At 42.2% G+C, this 17724-nt stretch overlaps 1 protein-coding gene across 2 annotated transcripts in view; it reads right to left on the bottom strand.

The window, feature by feature from the left end:
- Nucleotides 1–14599, bottom strand: part of RAB11FIP2 (RAB11 family interacting protein 2) — a 42935-nt gene extending 28336 nt beyond the window's left edge. For both annotated transcript variants that reach the window (XM_045025279.1, XR_006581238.1), the window contains exon 1: nucleotides 13536–14599. In XM_045025279.1, coding sequence (XP_044881214.1) covers nucleotides 13536–13888 — 353 coding nt within the window. In that variant the 5' untranslated portion in view covers nucleotides 13889–14599. The remainder of the gene's footprint in view (nucleotides 1–13535) is intronic.
- Nucleotides 14600–17724: the final 3125 nt, after the last annotated feature.

The following is a 17724-nucleotide window of genomic DNA, read 5'->3' as shown; positions in this document are numbered from 1 at the left end:
GTCCTTTGTACATCATAAAGTAGCAAAAGAAGTGAAAAAAACAACTCCCCGATGCCCTTTGAAAGGTCACCTTTAAAAGAAGCTTGCTCAGACTCCATATGTTCTACTGTTTGTATTTAAACACAAAAACGAAAAAATCCATGCACATACACCATACACAACCCTTATGTTCTTTCGCTGGACTTAAATTGTACATTATTAATAAAAGCAGATCCAGTTTCTCAGACAAGCAAAGCTGAAGCAGTGAAAGCTCCCCCTTCTACACCATTTACTGGACAGGCCAAAATTTCATGTGGGATTGTGGGTTGTTGTCGGAGCACTCTTAAAGGGAAGAAGTAAATTCTGGCAAGAAAGACCAGGAAACAAAAAAATTGTACAAACTTTAAGTCAGTTTTTCCAAATTTAAGAAGTCCAACCTCAGCAGTGATTAAGCATTTATCCCCCCACTAAATCTCAGACAGGAATATTGTATCTTTGTCAGTATTCTTGCAAGGATATTCCTGAATTTGCATATGTTTTCATTTAGGGATCAGAACATTACTATAATTTTAAACTGACATCTGATGTTTATTAACTTGTTTTGTAACAATGTCAAAACACACATTTAAGGTTTAAAAACAGAAATGTTAGTGTATCTGTGTGTGGATAGTCCTTTACTGTTTAATATAAGCCAACTACTGAAATCAGTATCACAAGTTAACTAATGCGTGTCACTATCGGTATCGCCTGTTATTGGCACACATACAGCAAACTATTTTGACATTCATAAAAGCCTAAAGGAGTTTCATTATAGAACATTTACAATTTGCATGTTGCTTTCGGAGTATACGCAACTTGCATTCAAAGACTTTAAAGAACTTCACACCAAAAAAATAGTTCAGTTGCAAAAATGAAAAAAAAAAAATATCCCTTGGAAAATAACAAAAATACATGCGGTGCTTGATCCTGCACTCACTGAAGTCAACAGCAAGGTTCCCATTGATCCACTGGTGCAGGTATAGGCCAATGGAGCCTGATCCTGAACTACTTACTCATGCAAAATTCTCATCAACTTCAGTGGAGTTTTGCTAGCATGATAACTATAGGATCAGACCTTTCTTGTTCTTGGTATAAAAAACACACATTTGATTTTTATGGCAAATACAAGGTTATTTTGGTAACTTTGGAGACTGTATCTTACATTTTAGTTATAATGAAATTTCCATATGCTTCAGCTCATAAGAGAATGAGAGAAGTAGACTCAATTTCTGATTTTTTATTCAGAGTCAAATATTTTTTCTAATACTGATAAGAATAAAACTTAATAAATCTTGCGAACAGTTCATCGTGATCAATTCCTAAACAAAGTGAATATTTCTTATTAGAATCTGTTTTTAAAGTACAAGGTTGTGTGCAGCAAATAGAGAAACAATGTATATAATAGGAAAAGAATTGGAAAATAAAGTTGTGTTTTCAGATAGCAGCATATTGGGCCTGAATTATTAAATTCCATTACACTATTGCCAATTTTTATATTGTAATGTATTATAAAAGGTTCTAAAACTTGCTATTTTGGTTTTGCTTACAGTACTTTTAACCACAATAAATGTTGCAGTTGACAGGATGCCATGAGCTTTTTCCTTAGAAAGCCTGCATAAACTAGGAAAATAGCCAGTAACATGCATGAACAGGGACTTTTATTTAATAACCAAGTATTACATCCATTCTTACAGAGTCTTATTTAAACAGACCTCATACCAAGGCTCAACTTCAAGCGAAGTCCTATTGCCTTCTGCTTCAGATTCAAAATTCTTGCCCTCACCTTCAAAGGTTCTGAAGATGATGCCTATGCCTATATTCTCTTATTTTATTTCATTACTTTTCTTCCCTTTCTGACTATGCCTCCCATCAAAACAATTTTTGTTTCCTTTTCTCATACATTTCTGAGAATCCTGATCATGGGCTTTCACTCCTCCCCCACAAGTTTTTGGTTATCTTGATTTTGTAGGTGGTACTTATTATTTGTATTGCTCTTCTACACTCCAGCACCCCTCTCAAAACTTAAAGAATAGGAGACAGAAAGGTTCAAGACAAACTAGGAAAAATCTTATTACCTAGGAGCCCAAGACAACCAACAATCCAGTCTGAACAATCATAGTTATTTACTAAACACTAAAGAAATTACTTAAGAATCCTGTAATTAATAAGGAACCAACGTCCACTATTCTGGCAATCTTCTTAATGACCCTCTTCATGCTACATATATAAACACCACAATACCAGGAGCACAGTAGTAGACTGGAAAGGTGAGGAGGAAAATATACTCTGTTTCTATTGTAGTGTATATACTAGTACATAATAATTAAGGCCAAATTTTTATATATACAAAAAGTCATGTGAGACAGCAATTCAAAACGTTCACTCAATGTAGCAAGAGCTACAAGCCCACTTCTGTTTTCCTGGATTTCTCAAGCTGTTATTTTCTTTCTCCTCATTTTTTTCTGATTCTGTTGGTTTCTCCAACTTACTTTTTCATATTTGATACTGCTCACCTCACACACTTTACACCCTGCTTCCAGTAAATCTTTTGTGACCAATACTTAGGCCTGGTCTACACTACGAGTTTATTTCGAATTTAGCAGCATTAAACCAAATTAACCCAGCATCTGTCCACACAACGAAGCCCTTTATTTCTATATAAAGGGCTCTTAATATCGATATCTGTACTCCACCCCAACGAGGGGAGTAGCGCTGAAATTGGTATTGCCATTTCGAATTAGGGTTAGTGTGGCCGCAATTCGACGGTATTGGCCTCCGAGAGCTATCCCACAGTGCGCCATTGTGACTGCTCTGGACTGCAATCTGAACTCGGATGCACTGGCCAGGTAGACAGGAAAAGCCCTGCGAACTTTTGAATTTCATTTCCTGTTTGCCCAGCATGGAGCGCTGATCAGCACAGGTGACCATGCAGTCCCAGAATCAAAGAAGAGCTCCAGCATGGACTGTACAGGAGATACTGAATCTGATCTCTGTATGGGGAGATGAATCTGTTCTATCAGAACTCCGTTCCAATAGACGAAATGCCAAAACATTTGAAAAAATCTCCAAGGCTATGATGGACAGAGGCCACAACAAGGACTCAACACAGTGCTGCGTGAAACTTAAGGAGCTGAGACAAGCGTACCAGAAAGCCTAAAAATTAAATGGACGCTTACGGAGGGAGGGGCGACTGACGAATGTAGCTATCCCACAGTTCCCGCACTCTCCAAAAACCATTTGAATTCTTGGCTGAGCTCCCAAAGCCTAAAGGGTCAAAAACATTGTCACGGGTGGTTCAGGGTATATGTCGTCCCCCTGCCCCCTCCCTCTGTGAAAGCAAAGGAAAAAAAAATCCTCTCTCACCTTTTTTCAATGTCACCGTATGTCTACTAGATGCTGCTGGCAGATGCGGTGCCGCAGCGCTACACAGCAGCATCTCCTTTCCTTCCCTTGCAGATGGCAGACGGTACAGTAGGACTGATTGCCGTCATCGTCGTCCCGTGAGTGCTCCTGGCTGGCCTCCTGGGCAAAAATGGGAATGACTCCCAGGTCATTCTCTTCTTTAAGCTTTGTCTAATGGAGATTCACTCCTGCCTGGAATATCATAGCTGCTGGAGGCTGCCCTCCCCTCCCCCCTTTGATCTCTGCTTGCAGAGGCAATAAAGTCAGTGTTGTTATTCATGCATTCTTTATTATTTCATCACACAAACGGGGGGCTAACTGCCATGGTAGCCCAGGAGGGGCGGGCGAGGAGGGAAGCAACGGGTGTTGTTGTTGCAGGGGCACTCCCTAGAATGGCATGCAGCTCATCATTTCTGCGGGATGTCTGGGGCTCTGACCCAGAGCAGCGGTTTGTCTCTCTGGTTCTTTAGTAGGCTTGCCTGATATTCTAGGCAGGACTGACTCTCCATTAGACAAAACTTAAAGAAGGGAATGACCTGGGGAGTCATTCCCATTTTTGTTCATGCATCCCCAAACGACCTCACCAAGGCCGGCCAGGAGCACCTATGACAGCAGCAGACGGTACAGTGTGACTGGTAAACATCATTGCCAGGCAGCAGAGGGTACAGTAGGGCTGGTAACTGTCTCTGCTAACTTGCCAAGGTAAGGGGATGCTGTTGTGTAGCACTGCAGTACCATGTCTGTTAGCAACATCCAGTAGACATACGGTGACAGTGAAAAAAGGCTGAAAAGGCTCCATGGTTGCTGTGCTATGGCGTCTGCCCGGACAATCCAGGGAAAAGGGCGCGAAATGATTGTCTGCCATTGCTTTCACAGAGGGAGGATTGACTGATGACATTTACCCATAAACACCCGTGACAAATTTTTGGCCCCATCAGGCATTGGGATCTCAACCCAGAATTCCAATGGGTGGGGGAGACTGCGGGAACTATGGGATAGCTATGGGATAGCCACCCACAGTGCAACGCTCTGGAAGTCGACACTAGCCTCGGTACATGGACGCACGCCGCCGAATTAATGTGCTTAGTGTGGCCACGTGCACTCGACTTTATACAATCTGTTTCCAAATATTGGTTTCTGTAAAATCTGGTAGGTCGTTTTACTGTCACTGTGATTCCTCTGTCTTCTCTCTCTCTCTTCCACCAACTCCACAGAATTTTCCAATTCCAACATTTAATCCTGTCTCCTGTTAAAGGAGAATTGCTTAAAACATTCTGCTCATTATCCGAATAATAATATGGGTGGTGCAAAAATCTATGTATATTCTGTTACAAATCATGAAGTCTGTTACTCACATATAGTCTCATACAAGCCTGTGAAGACAATGGGAGAGTTTCTATTCACTGCAGTGGGAGATAGATTGGGCCATAGAATCATAGAAGATTAGGATTGGAAGAGACCTCAGGAGGTCATCTAGTCCAACCCTCTCCTCAAAGCAGGGCCAACACCAACTAAATCATCCCCGCCAAGGTTTTGTCAAGCCTGACCTTAAAAACCTCTAAGGATGGAGATTCCACCACCTCTCTAGGTAACCCATTCCAGTGCTTCACCACTCTCCTAGTGAAATAGTGTTTCCTAATATCCAACCTAGACCTCCCCCACTGCAACTTGAGACCCTGCTGACGAGCATATTCAATCTGTGGCTCAGAATGAAAGCTGGCCTCCACCTCTGTTTCTTGCCACTGCCAAATGTGAGAAGCAATGGAGTGATTTCCCCATTGAGTCCACAACTTTCCAAAGGTTTCAGAGTAGCAGCTATGTTAGTCTGTATCCGCAAAAAGAACAGGAATACTTGTGGCACCCAGGTTCTCTGTATATGTATCTCCTTGCTATATGTTCCATTCTACGCAGCCGATGAAGTGGGCTGTAGCCCACAAAAGCTTATGCTCAAATAAATTAGTTAGTATCTAAGGTGCCACAAGTACTTCAATTTTCCAAATTTCTTCCTCTTTTCCCTGTCTGCCAATGACGTATCTACTGTTTTCAGTTAATTTAAAATTTAGGCAAAGATTTAAAAAATAGGAATCTAAAGTCAGTTACCTAAATCAGGATTTAGATTTCTAAATTAGTTGGTTGATTTTCAAAAATACTGAGCACCCAGAGAGCGTGACCACTATTCCCATGGTTTCAGTTCTTTGATTCCACACAGTGGCCTAGTGATTAAAAAGAAGAGAAAGAAAAAAGGGCTCAGCTAGACCACTTACCAAAGAGGAAAAAGGAGAGTTCCCTACACCAGTAGTTGCCTCTAAAATTACTTATAAATACCATCAAAATCCAAAACAGATGACAGAGCACATGCATGTTTAACAAATCTTTTAACCACTAGGCCACCTGCCTTTCAAAATAAATTGCTCCTGGTGGTCATCCTCACTGTCTTGTAATATTGGAGAGGTAAAAAGTGGGTTTTCTTCAATGAACATAATGAAAGCAAACCCATGCGCACACACATCCTTCCAAGAGCAAAAGTCATTTTTGGACTTAATGCAGATACGAGTGAATAGCCCAAGTGTTTCCAGTCCATCAATCCCTTGCTTATAAGGGAACCATTTACAAATCACAGACTTTCCAAATCTTGTGCATGAGGATAAAGCTACATGGGCATTATCCAGCAGGTATTAGAATTTTTGCTTATATTTGAAATAAATGTTTACTGTCTCAATTCTAACTTCACCTTAGACAGGTGCTGGAAGGAACATTTTAATTTATATTAAAGTGAAGGCAAAACTAAAACATAACACCCAATGAGTCAGACATGCTAAAATCAAGGGAGTAAAAATAACGCTCTCTATGATGATACTCCAAGAGAGAACAAGCAGAATTCAAAGAATGTCTTAGATAATCACAGCTGCAACAGTATTTCATTTTAATTTACTTGAGAAAATGAGACCATAGCCTGAAAATTGGGATAACCACATTTCCTTGCAAGAAAACCAAATCTGAAATCTTCGGTGCTCATGGGGAAATGATCAGCCAGGAATTAAAGTATTCCAAGGACTGAATCAGCATTGGGAATAACTAATTTTTCCATTTAGATTAGTCCCTCAAGATTAGGGTTTAGGTACACTGAACATTTCTTCACACAACCTGACTAGTGTGATAATCCATAACTATCTGATCTGTGGGTAGGAAGAGGACTTCAGTGTCCACAGGTGTAAATTCAACATTTTTCACTAGCACTAAATTTAATTAGAAAAAATGTAGAAGGCTGTTTTCCTGGTAAGATGATCAGACACTGTATCAACAATATAGAGTGCATCAAATCAAAAGTTGATAAACGGTAAAATTAAGGAAGGAAACAGAGTATAGATTGTACTGGATAGGAAGGGAAATGATGGGGGAAATTGATTCATTATTTATTAAAATAAGATCTAAGATATGATGGAGAAAGATGTAAACGAGGACTGGAAAGCAAGCATTTTTTTCTGGAAACTAATTTAAGATGTGATACAGAGTTTTAAAAAAAAATAAAGTATACAACAGCAATATCATGTCACCACAAAATGAATAGAAGTAGGTGTACGAGGATATCTTACTATGGGCTTGTCTATACACCAACTGGAACTGAAATAACTAAATTGGCTTTAACTCACACCATTACTTATTTCAGCAAAGACTATGCATGGACACTCTTATTTTGGAACCAAAGTAACTAAAAGGTATGAATTTAAATAAAGTTAGTTATTTCACATTCAATTTGTGTGTAGACAAACCTCTAACGTGTTACTGAAATTGAAGCTTGAATGAAGTTCAATCCAGATGAGTGTGACAAGTGATGAATCAAAGGTTAGACAACCTATAGATATGGCCGGATTTACATCTGCTTCCCTCATTCACAGTGCGTGCTCCCATTTGTTATTGAAGTTTTCATTCAGGGGTATTATTGGATCTTCAGTTACTGTGAAATGATCACACAGCAATCTGGGAAAGCAGCTTTTCATCTTTATCTGACCAGAATATTATGACTATTTCTTTCAGAGGCGGACCTTGCTACCACCAACTATGCTTTGTAACCTAAATATTGATAAACTACATGTTACAACTAAAAATCAACTTGAACACCGAGGCTAGCACAGAATGCTTGACTTATTATGTGTCACTGAGTCATTTTATAAAAATATAGAAAAAGCACCAATCCACAAAAAGCTCTGGGTTCCTTGCCATCATAGTATATTAAGTTGGTGACACCAGTGCACTGTGATCTGCACTGGTAGTCCGTTTCTGGATGGAGTGTAAGATGTTGTTTTGAAAGATACCTAATTCAAGAGATTCCTCCCTCCCATGGCACACTTCCACAGCTACAGTCAAAGGTGCTCAAGGTGCAGTCCCCTCAATGAAAAAGAGAAGACAATGTCAGCAAGACAGTAACCATAACTAGCCATAACTTTTGGAGAATCATTGGTTTAAAATAGCCTGAATCTGTCAATAAGACATTCAGGGCATGCAGCAAAATCTTTTAAACAGGCTTTTGAGGATACACAAGCACATGGGCACAATAAAGGACACATGTTTGTGATGACGGGATGTATTGATTGGATTGATTTAAGCTTTGGTTATTTTTGGAGGGAAAGGAGGTTGGGATGAACAGAACATGCGGGCGACTATCTTACATTATTCAGAATGGATTTGGGGAAGCGACTGATAGAATCATAGAATATCAGGGTTGGAAGGGACCTCAGGAGATCATCTAGTCCAACCCCCTGCTCAAAGCAGGGCCAATCCCCAAATGGCCCCCTCAAAGATTGAACTCACAACCCTGGGTTTAGTAGGCCAATGCTCAAACCACTGAGCTATCCCTCCCTCCTGGGTTATCTTACATTACTATTTTAATTGATGGCAAACGTCTCTGGAGCCTAGGATAGGATCCTTTTTGTGTATTAAATAAATACCCAAGAGAAAAAGCACATTTTTCACTTGTCAATAGTACCCACAAAGAATTTTTTGAGGTTAGGTCACAAAAATGGAGATTAAAAAAATCCTCTGCGACAAATTTCAACATGTAAGAAAAAGTGTAACGAAGAAAAGCTCAAGTTGAAACACTTCAGATGAGTGTTGCATCTCAAAGCATAGCTGGACGTGTAATAGATCACTTCACTAGGAAAAGTAATAAAGTAAATGATAATAAATGGTTAGAAGACAACAAGAAAGAAGAGGATGCAAATGAGATGAGTGACACCAGAAGTAAAAGTTAATGGAAAACCATCCTTGTATAGCACTATGAATTTAATATACAGCACATGACAATAAGAGTTAAACACAGAAATTTAAACAACTAGTATAAAAATGTTGTAGCAAATTATTTAAAAGAGTCAGTTACTGGAGATTATTGCTTTCATGCTGGTTCAGGAATTTATATTGTCTTTTATTTTATCATGTTATGCTTGTCAGGAGGTCAGAAGCCTCTGGGCAGAAGTGACCAATAGATAAGTAGATGCATGTACAAACATGTACACATGCTTTAACACACACACACACACACACACACATATTTAATACAGACTGCAGTGGCAACAGGGATGTATTTACTTTGCAGCAACAGACAAAAAAGCTGCAATTAAAAACTTGGTTTATATAATGGAAATATAGGCATTAGAGCCCTGCACGGATACAAAAATCCAATCCGCATCTGCCAGGATCAACCCGTGATCCACTAGCCGACTTTTACCTGTATCTGCACCCGCATCTGCAAGCTGTCTCAAGGGCTAGCGACAGAGGGTGGGGGTCCTTGCAGGCAAGAGGCAGCACGAGGGTGGGGACAGGGGGTAAAAGGTAGCATGGGAAGGGTTCTTGAGGATAAGGGGCAGTGTGGGGTGGGAGGAAGGGGCGTCACATTGTGTGCTGTTCCCAGGGGCTTGTGAGCGACGGCACACGGCAGCAGCAAAGCATGTTGCATTCCAGTGGGGCGCCGGGGTCCCGCCCACTCCAATCCCCATGGCCGGGGCAGGCCCTGCTACCCAGGAGAAGGTGGGCCAGGCCCAGGAACACGGCCAGTGCTGCTGGGCCAGACCATAGTTGGGATACTGGTGTTCCCAAGGGACCTGAGCTGCTAGACAGTAAGCGGCGTGGAGACTGGGTGCTGAACAGCTCCGGCTTCAACCTGCTGCCCAGCCCCAGCCACTGGCTGCTGATCCCGAGCGTGCCACGCCACCTCCTGGACTGCCCGAGCTGGACGCTGCAGGCCAGGCGCTGCTGGTGACTGAGCCCTGCACAGTTGTATCTGTATCGGATCCACTATCCGCAAAAATGGTCTGCAGATATGAAGCAGATATCCACGGATTTGCAGGGCTCTAGGCATAATTACCATACTTGCTAAAACAGCTTCTTTTATGAGGATATAACAGAAATCTTAAAGAGACCTTTAAAGGCCTATTCTAGAGATATCCGTATTTCACAAGATTTTGGAACACTAAAAAACCAGCACATTCATTCAAAATTATCATGTGAAATGAGTCTGATGATTCAGTGTTGTTCCAAATGGACAGAAAAGCAAATTACAAGACCACCACAGCATAGCTGGCACTTTCTCACCAAGACAAAGAAAGAACTGGAACTGGAGTGTTACATGTTCATTGGCTGAGGTGTCAAGGAGAAGTTTGGAAAGTGACTGCCCGAGTCAAAACTCGATTTAGCCATTCCAACAACTTTCATTTTTATGAATGTGAAAAATCACCAATTGCTAAAAGAAAGAGGAAAGATGTTGTATAATGGCATGTAACGATTATTATAACTTGATGGTAAAAACAAACATTTTGTTATATTTTCTTAAGTCTTGTGCCAGAAAAAAAAAAATCATTAGAATACAAGATGTGTAAGTTCTCACACCATGCCTCTGCTTGAAAACTTTATTGCTCACAATATTTTTTAAATCACATTTTTTCTAAGGTACAAGTAGCAAATAAAAAATCTAAATGAAAAAGACTATTTTTTCCTGTCATGTGTTCTTGAAGCTGCAGTGAATTTGTAAATATACTTACAAACAAAACTGTATCTCATACCCCTGCAGTGGTCCTAGGAATTCAAAATCAGCTGGTAGCCTTCACTTCTCATACCTATTTCTATAAAGCACCGGGGAATTGCTGACAAGGTTCAGCATTGTGCAGAATATTAAATATCTTTTTTGTAATACTCTAGTGACTCTTGAGTCTGTCTCTTACAACGCCATATGCACAGCTGTGTTGGAAAGAGGAAGCTATTAAATATATTAAAAGGTAGAAATATTACCAGTGAAGACACAATCAAATAACTGGATCTCATTTATCCCCAAATAAAGCAAGAAACGTTAACACTACATCAACATAAGAAAACCACTCGATGTAATAATGCCACAAGCCTGTTCATTATACCTGAAAGCAGAATCAGAGTTTAATAAACTCAGTTAATGCTTTTGAAACAATCAAAATAGCACTGAGGCATCAGAATTCTTTGTGGTCAAGAACAACAAGCCTGACCCCGAGATGTGTTAAGCATCCTCAACTTTCACTGGCTCAACCAGTTAACGCTCATAGCTGAGAACACTATTTATTCTGTCAATTTGAGGTTAATAGACTGTTACACCCTCAAAAAAGTCTTTAATAATAATAAAAAGCCAGAATTAAAAAGAATGCTCAAGATTATTTCACTTTGTTAGAGTGCCTGCATTAGTGTACATATACCTGAAGGTTTGTTCTCCTCTCAACACACATGCCTGGATCTCCAGTTAACAGTAATGGGAAATAATGCTGACATGTATGCATGCAGATACTTATGTAGAGACAGTAAAATTTGTAAAACTACCCAAGTGCATTAGGAGCCTAACCCCAATTTTCAGAAGTCTTATGGACAGATGGTTCAAGGTATGCAGGCACCTAAAAATGAAGAAATGTGCTTAGTAGGCACTTTTGACAATCTCAGCAGATGCAAGTCTGCATCTTTAGCCATGTAAATATCTTTAAAAAATCTGACCCTAAGTCACTTTTGAAAATAGTTTATAGTTGCTTTTGAAAATTTACCCTTAGGCCCCAATCCTGAAAAGTGTAGTATGCAGGGCACAGCTGCAGTTTTGTGGAGCCCCACTAGCTTCAAAAGGGCTCTGCAACAGTGCACCATTCTCTCGCATGTTACATTATGCAGGATATGGGCTTCTTCTCACACTTGAAAATAAGAGCTATAAAGATATGGAACATATGTAAACTTATGTTACCCATAAATACACACACACACACAAATAAAAGTATCTTGAATGTTCATTCCGTTATCACAAGGATCTTATTACTTCAGTGCATACAATACTGGAAATCAAGTCGATTGCATTTTCCGGGAATAATTTTGCAATATTATAGTTCAACCATTACTTTCAGTTAGATTAAAAAAGAGATGTGAAAGTGCTGTAATTCTACTGTGCAAAAAAGTTGCATTGCTCTAAATGGAAGGAGTGATTTTTCACAATAATTCCTGATTTCTTTATATGTATCTCATTTTACCTTTTCCACTTTATGAACATGTATATGCACTTTAATTTACTTAAATCAAGTTTTTGTATTTACTGTTGTCTTGTTTTACTTTGTCTTTCATTTAATCTTTTTGTTTTCAATGGGACTAATCACATCCTTAAAAGGTACGCATGTGATTAAGTGTTTGCAGCACAGGGTTTAATCATCACTTCCAATTACAGAACATTTAATAACACTTAAGAACTAATTTTGAAGAAACAGTGAAATGTGTTTGAATCAAACTGAAATAGAAATTAGCACACCATTAAGGTTATAAGCGTTGGCATCTATTTCAGTGGAACAGTTGCAATTCTTTTGGCCTGCCTTTAAAAAGACAATAGGTTTAAAAACTAACCTATGCCCAGATCCTGCAACTGACAGTCTGAGCAGGCATCTACACAGATGCAGAGTTAATTGCATAATTGGGGCTTTAGATGGTTAAAGCAGAAATAGCAAATGCAATTTTACACACCTAACTTATGGCTAGTCCACACAGTTTTTGTACAGTTTGTATTGGTTTGGTACTGGTATAGTTAAAGTTATATGATCTCTAGTATGGATATAGTCATACCAGTACAAAGGTACTTACACCAGTACAACTTATTCCCATATATTCAGAAAAGTAAGCCACACTGTACCAATATAATTGGGTCCACACTAGGGGTTGTACCAATTTAACTACTTCAGTTAACAAAACAAAAACCTACCTCCACCCTAATCAAAAAAGTTAGATTGGTACCAAAAAAGGCAGTGTTTACCAGGCCTTAGGATACTCAGTCTTTAAATATATAGTACATTTACTGTACAAAATACTTATAAACCTAACTTTTACATTATTTCCTTTGAGTTCTAGTTGCAAAATGTGTTGGTTAATTACAGTTTTATTTGCATGCTGCTGAAGGCTACTGAAATCGAAGAAACTTCTAGGAACTGGACTAACATGAATAGACCAACTCCAGTTTGTTGCTAAAGCCCAAACCCTACCCTCTAAGCTTCTCTGAATGGGCCTGCAGTGCAGAACAGTTTGCAGGATCAATGCCTAAAATGCTAATCAGAATCAGAAGAGTACAGTACAGCAGGGTAAACCTTAATTTAGTCAATGTTCATTCAACACTAAATAATAAATGTGGAAAATTTAGAGTCACTTAGTTTTGCAGAATATGAAGACTGAACACTACATTAGACAGGTTGATGCTAGACATATGCTTGAGGTTAAGGACTTCCTCAGTCAGAAATATAGTCCAAAGTGTGTGCCACAAGTTGAAAAAAAATGGTTGTACAACTGAGTAGAATGAACAAAAAATTAAAAATAGAATGTAAGATGATGTTAAATATTAATATACTTAAAAATTGTAGACAATTTTATTATCTATGGTCCCACTCTGTCCAGGTGTGCCAATGTGGTCACAGGAAATCCTACTGACTTCAATGAGGATACGCCCATGAAGAGCTCATTGTAGGACAGAGGCTTATGATACATCAGGGAACAAAATATAATCTACCTATTAATTTTACTTTAGCTATAAGGCTTCTGATCGGGAAGCATATACCTCAAAAAACACAATAACTGTAATACAAAACATGACTTACTCTGTTTTTCTTCGTTGCTTGTCCTCAAATATATCATTTAGATTTATTGCCACCTGTCCCAAAAACTTATCCAGCCCCACCAGCGACCTGTGCATGACAATCAGGTAGAGGATGTATTTCTCTGGATTCCCCTGCATCAATAATCCAGGGAGCTCAAATGAGGCCTCTTCTTTCCAGATTGGCTCCAAGGTCTTCTCAGCTACCGAGGTGGAGTATTTTTCCTTGCCCAGTTGTATAATAGTGAAGGTATCGTTGGTGCCATTTTTGCCTTTTGGCTTCAGATCTTTGGCTTGAAGAACTGTAACCTGCACGTGGGTTGGGAACCACTTCTGGGCTTGCTCTGCCAACATCATCCTTGAAGGGTTCAGTAGTAGTAGTAACAAAATAAAGTCTGTAAATCTTCTAGTTACTGCACAAGTGCACTTAAAATAAGGATATCTGTGAAAGTCTCAGTGTTTTTTCTCTGAATACTTCGTTTGTTTTGGTTTCTTGGAGGAGAGAGAGACACTAACCATTGCTTAGATTTTCCCTCCAGAGAAGTAACATCTTTAGCTCTATGACTAATTTTTAAAACAAAATTCTCTAATATTATGGTTTTTCTTCCACAGCAATTAACCAACTCTTCTTTACTCAGTTTCTCCCCTCACACCATAAAAAAAAAACAACAACAACAAAACAAACTCCCGTATCCTTTCAGGATAATCCTGAACTTTTAACAAAATTTCCCATTCCCTGCAAGGCAGTCTACTGTGGCACGGCAGGTCCCTCCCTTGCAAGGGAAGGGGGCAGAGGGTGAGATGAGGTTTCAAGGTCTGTAACCAACTCTAGCCTGCAGCTCTTCTCACCCACAAACTCCCCTTAGTGACAAATACACCCTGGTCCCCCCTTGAACCATATTCTCGCAGGAGCCGCAACATACCCTCCCTTAGAGATCATCCCTGCGTGTGGAGTGCGGGGTTCCCCTCAGCAGCGCTCCATCACCATGCCCCACTTGGTACTGGGAAGCCCAGGGGTCACCACACTCAGTCCCCCTCCCCAGATATGGGAAGCCCTGGGGTCACCACACTCAGCCCCCCCCCTCAGATGTGGGAAGCCCTGGGGTCACCACACTCAGCCCCCCCCCTCAGATATGGGAAGCCCTGGGGTCACCACACTCAGCCCCCCCCCCTCAGATATGGGAAGCCCTGGGGTCACCACACTCAGCCCCCCCCTCAGATGTGGGAAGCCCTGGGGTCACCACACTCAGTCCCCCCCTCAGATGTGGGAAGCCCTGGGGTCACCACACTCAGCCCCCCCCCTCAGATGTGGGAAGCCCTGGGGTCACCACACTCAGCCCCCCCCCTCAGATGTGGGAAGCCCTGGGGTCACCACACTCAGCCCCCCCCCTCAGATGTGGGAAGCCCTGGGGTCACCACACTCAGCCCCCCCCTCAGATGTGGGAAGCCCTGGGGTCACCACACTCAGTCCCCCCCCCCTGTTCTGGGAAGCCCTGGGGTCACCACACTCAGCCCCCCCCTCAGATGTGGGTAGCCCTGGGGTCACCACACAGTCCCCCCCCCCCCTCAGATATGGGAAGCCCTGGGGTCACCACACTCAGCCCCCCCCCTCAGATATGGGAAGCCCTGGGGTCACCACACTCAGCCCCCCCCCCTCAGATGTGGGAAGCCCTGGGGTCACCACACTCAGTTCCCCCCCCTCCCGATGTGGGAAGCCCTGGGGCCCTCCCCGGGTCTAGGAAGCCCTGGGGTCCGCTCACTCCGCCCCTCCCGCTCTCGCCGGCCTCCCCCTGGCCCCTTACAGCCTCGGCGCCTCAGTCCCCAGCCCTGCAGCGGCGGAGGGGGCGGGGGCGGCTCCTGGAGCGCGGCGATGCCAGGCTGGGTTCCCCGGCGGCTGACGAGCCTTCCCCGCGACTCGCGCCCCGCACTGACGCCGCCCGCCCTCCGCCCGCAGTCTGCGCCGCGCTCGGCCTGCTGCCGCTTCCGCCTTTCCGCTGCGGCGGCTGCCTCCTCCTCGGCGGTCAGAGGGCAGGGGGCAGGGTTCAGTCCGCTCCCTGCCGGCCCCCGGGCCCTGGCAGGCTCTGCCAACCCCACCCTGCCTCAGGAGCCTCCTGGGCTTCAGGGAGCCGGTCCCACTCCCGCACTGCAGTGGGGAAAGAGGGGACCCCCCTAATCCTGGGGGACTCCTGAGCAGTAGGAGAGAGGCTGGATCCCTTATTTATGGGCAGGGGGATTCACCCTAATAGCGGGGGAGAGGGGGAACCTTTCCAGCATTAGGAGGAGAGAAGAAAGCCCCCTAATATTGGGGTGAGGGAAGGAAGAGGGGAGACCTAATGTTTTTAGAGGCAGAAGGGGCCATGGCCGGGTTGGGGAAAGGAAGAGAGGACCTCTAGCATCTAGATAGGGCAGGGGGATGCCTTGAATTCCTCCTTTTTTAAAAGCAGGGCAACACACACCCACCCACACTTTAAAGCAGTGTTTGAGAAAAGAAAATGGGGGACCTGATAAGTCTTCTGATATATATGAAGGCACTTAGCCAGGACAAGAAGTAATGGGTTTCATCTGCAACTGGGGAAATTTAGGTTAGATACGGGGGGGAAAAAACTCTCTGGCCACTAGTGTAGTTAAGCTCTGGAAGAGGCTTCCGTGAGAGGTTGTAGAATTCTCATCACTGGAGATTTTAAAGAACAGATTGGACAAACGCCTTTCAGGGATTGGACGAAGTGGGTATTCACCCACGAAAGCTCATGCTCTAAAACTTCAGTTAGTCTATAAGGTGCCACAGGACTCTTTGCTGCTTTTTCAGGGATGGTGTGGGTTTAGTTCAGGATTTCTCAAATGGGTCGCCGCTTGTGTAGGGAAAGCCCCTGGCGGGCTGGGCCTGTATGTTTACCTGCCCCGTCCGCTGGTCCGGCCAATTGCGGCTCCCACTGGCTGCGGATCGCTGCTCTGGGCTAATGGGAGCTGCTGGAAGCGGCATGGGCCGAGGGACCTACTGGCTGCCGCTTCCAGCAGCTCACATTGGCCCGGAGCAGCGATCCGCGGCCAGTGGGAGCCGCGATCGGCCGGACCTGCGGATGGGGCAGGTAAACACACCGGCCCGCCAGGTGCTTTCCTACACAAGCGGCGACCCTTGTTTGAGAAACCCTGGTTTAGTTGGTCCTGTCTTGGTGCTGGGAGCTAGACTTGATAGCTTCTCAAGGTCCTTTCTAGTCTAACCTGTCCTTTCTAGGATTCTATGAAAAAACTCTTGCAACTGAAAGGAGATATTGCTGCACATTTAAATAAGACATATAAGACTTTCTTGACATATAGATCATTCAGATTTCCCAGCTTTTAGAAACTACCAAATATTTCACCACTTATGCATTAAAGATTAGTGTCCACACTTGGGCAATAAATCTAGATGTACAACTTGTCCAACCTTGTCACTTATATCTGCTATTTTAAAGGAAGTTTTCAAAATTCCCAGTCTTGAGATTCAAGATTTTGTGAAATCTGTTTCAAGAAACTGAAATCTCATTTTTTTCAAGTCACCCCACTTTGACCACACTGTTTAGTTTAAATTAAAGAGTAAAAGTAATTGTAAAGTGTTTGGGAGTACAGTAGAACCTCAGAGTTACGAGCACCCAGTTACGAACTGACCAGTTAACCACAGATCTCATTTCGAAACAGAAGTACGCAATCAGGCAGCAGCAGAGACAGAAAAAACAAATAAATACAGTACAGTACTGGGTTAAATGTAATCCAAAAAATAAAGGGAATGTTTATAAAATAAAGATTTGACAAGGTAAGGAAACTCTTTCTGTGCTTGTTTTGTTTAAATTAAGATGGTTAAAAACAACATTTTTCTTTTGCATAGTAAAGTTTCAAAGCTGTATTAAGTCAATGTTCAATTATAAACTTTTGAAAGAACAACCATAACATTATGTTGAGAGTTACAAACATTTCAGAGTTATGAACAACCTCCATTCCTGAGGTGTTCTTAACTCTGAGGTTCTACTGTATATAGTTTGAATGGTGTTACCCCCCAGGAGACTTTTGTGTGTGTGTGTGTGTGTGTGTGTGCCTGTGCGTAGCCATAGCTACAGATATTAGCTATATTTCTACATACACAGGCAGACACTTTATGGTTGCTAGACTATATATCCCACCAACACAAACCATAAAAAGTAAAGAACAATTATGTCATT

The sequence above is a fragment of the Mauremys mutica genome, chromosome 7 (genome assembly GCF_020497125.1).
Source record: "Mauremys mutica isolate MM-2020 ecotype Southern chromosome 7, ASM2049712v1, whole genome shotgun sequence".
Lineage (NCBI taxonomy): Eukaryota > Metazoa > Chordata > Testudines > Geoemydidae > Mauremys > Mauremys mutica.
This window is presented reverse-complemented; position numbering and strand designations above follow the sequence as displayed.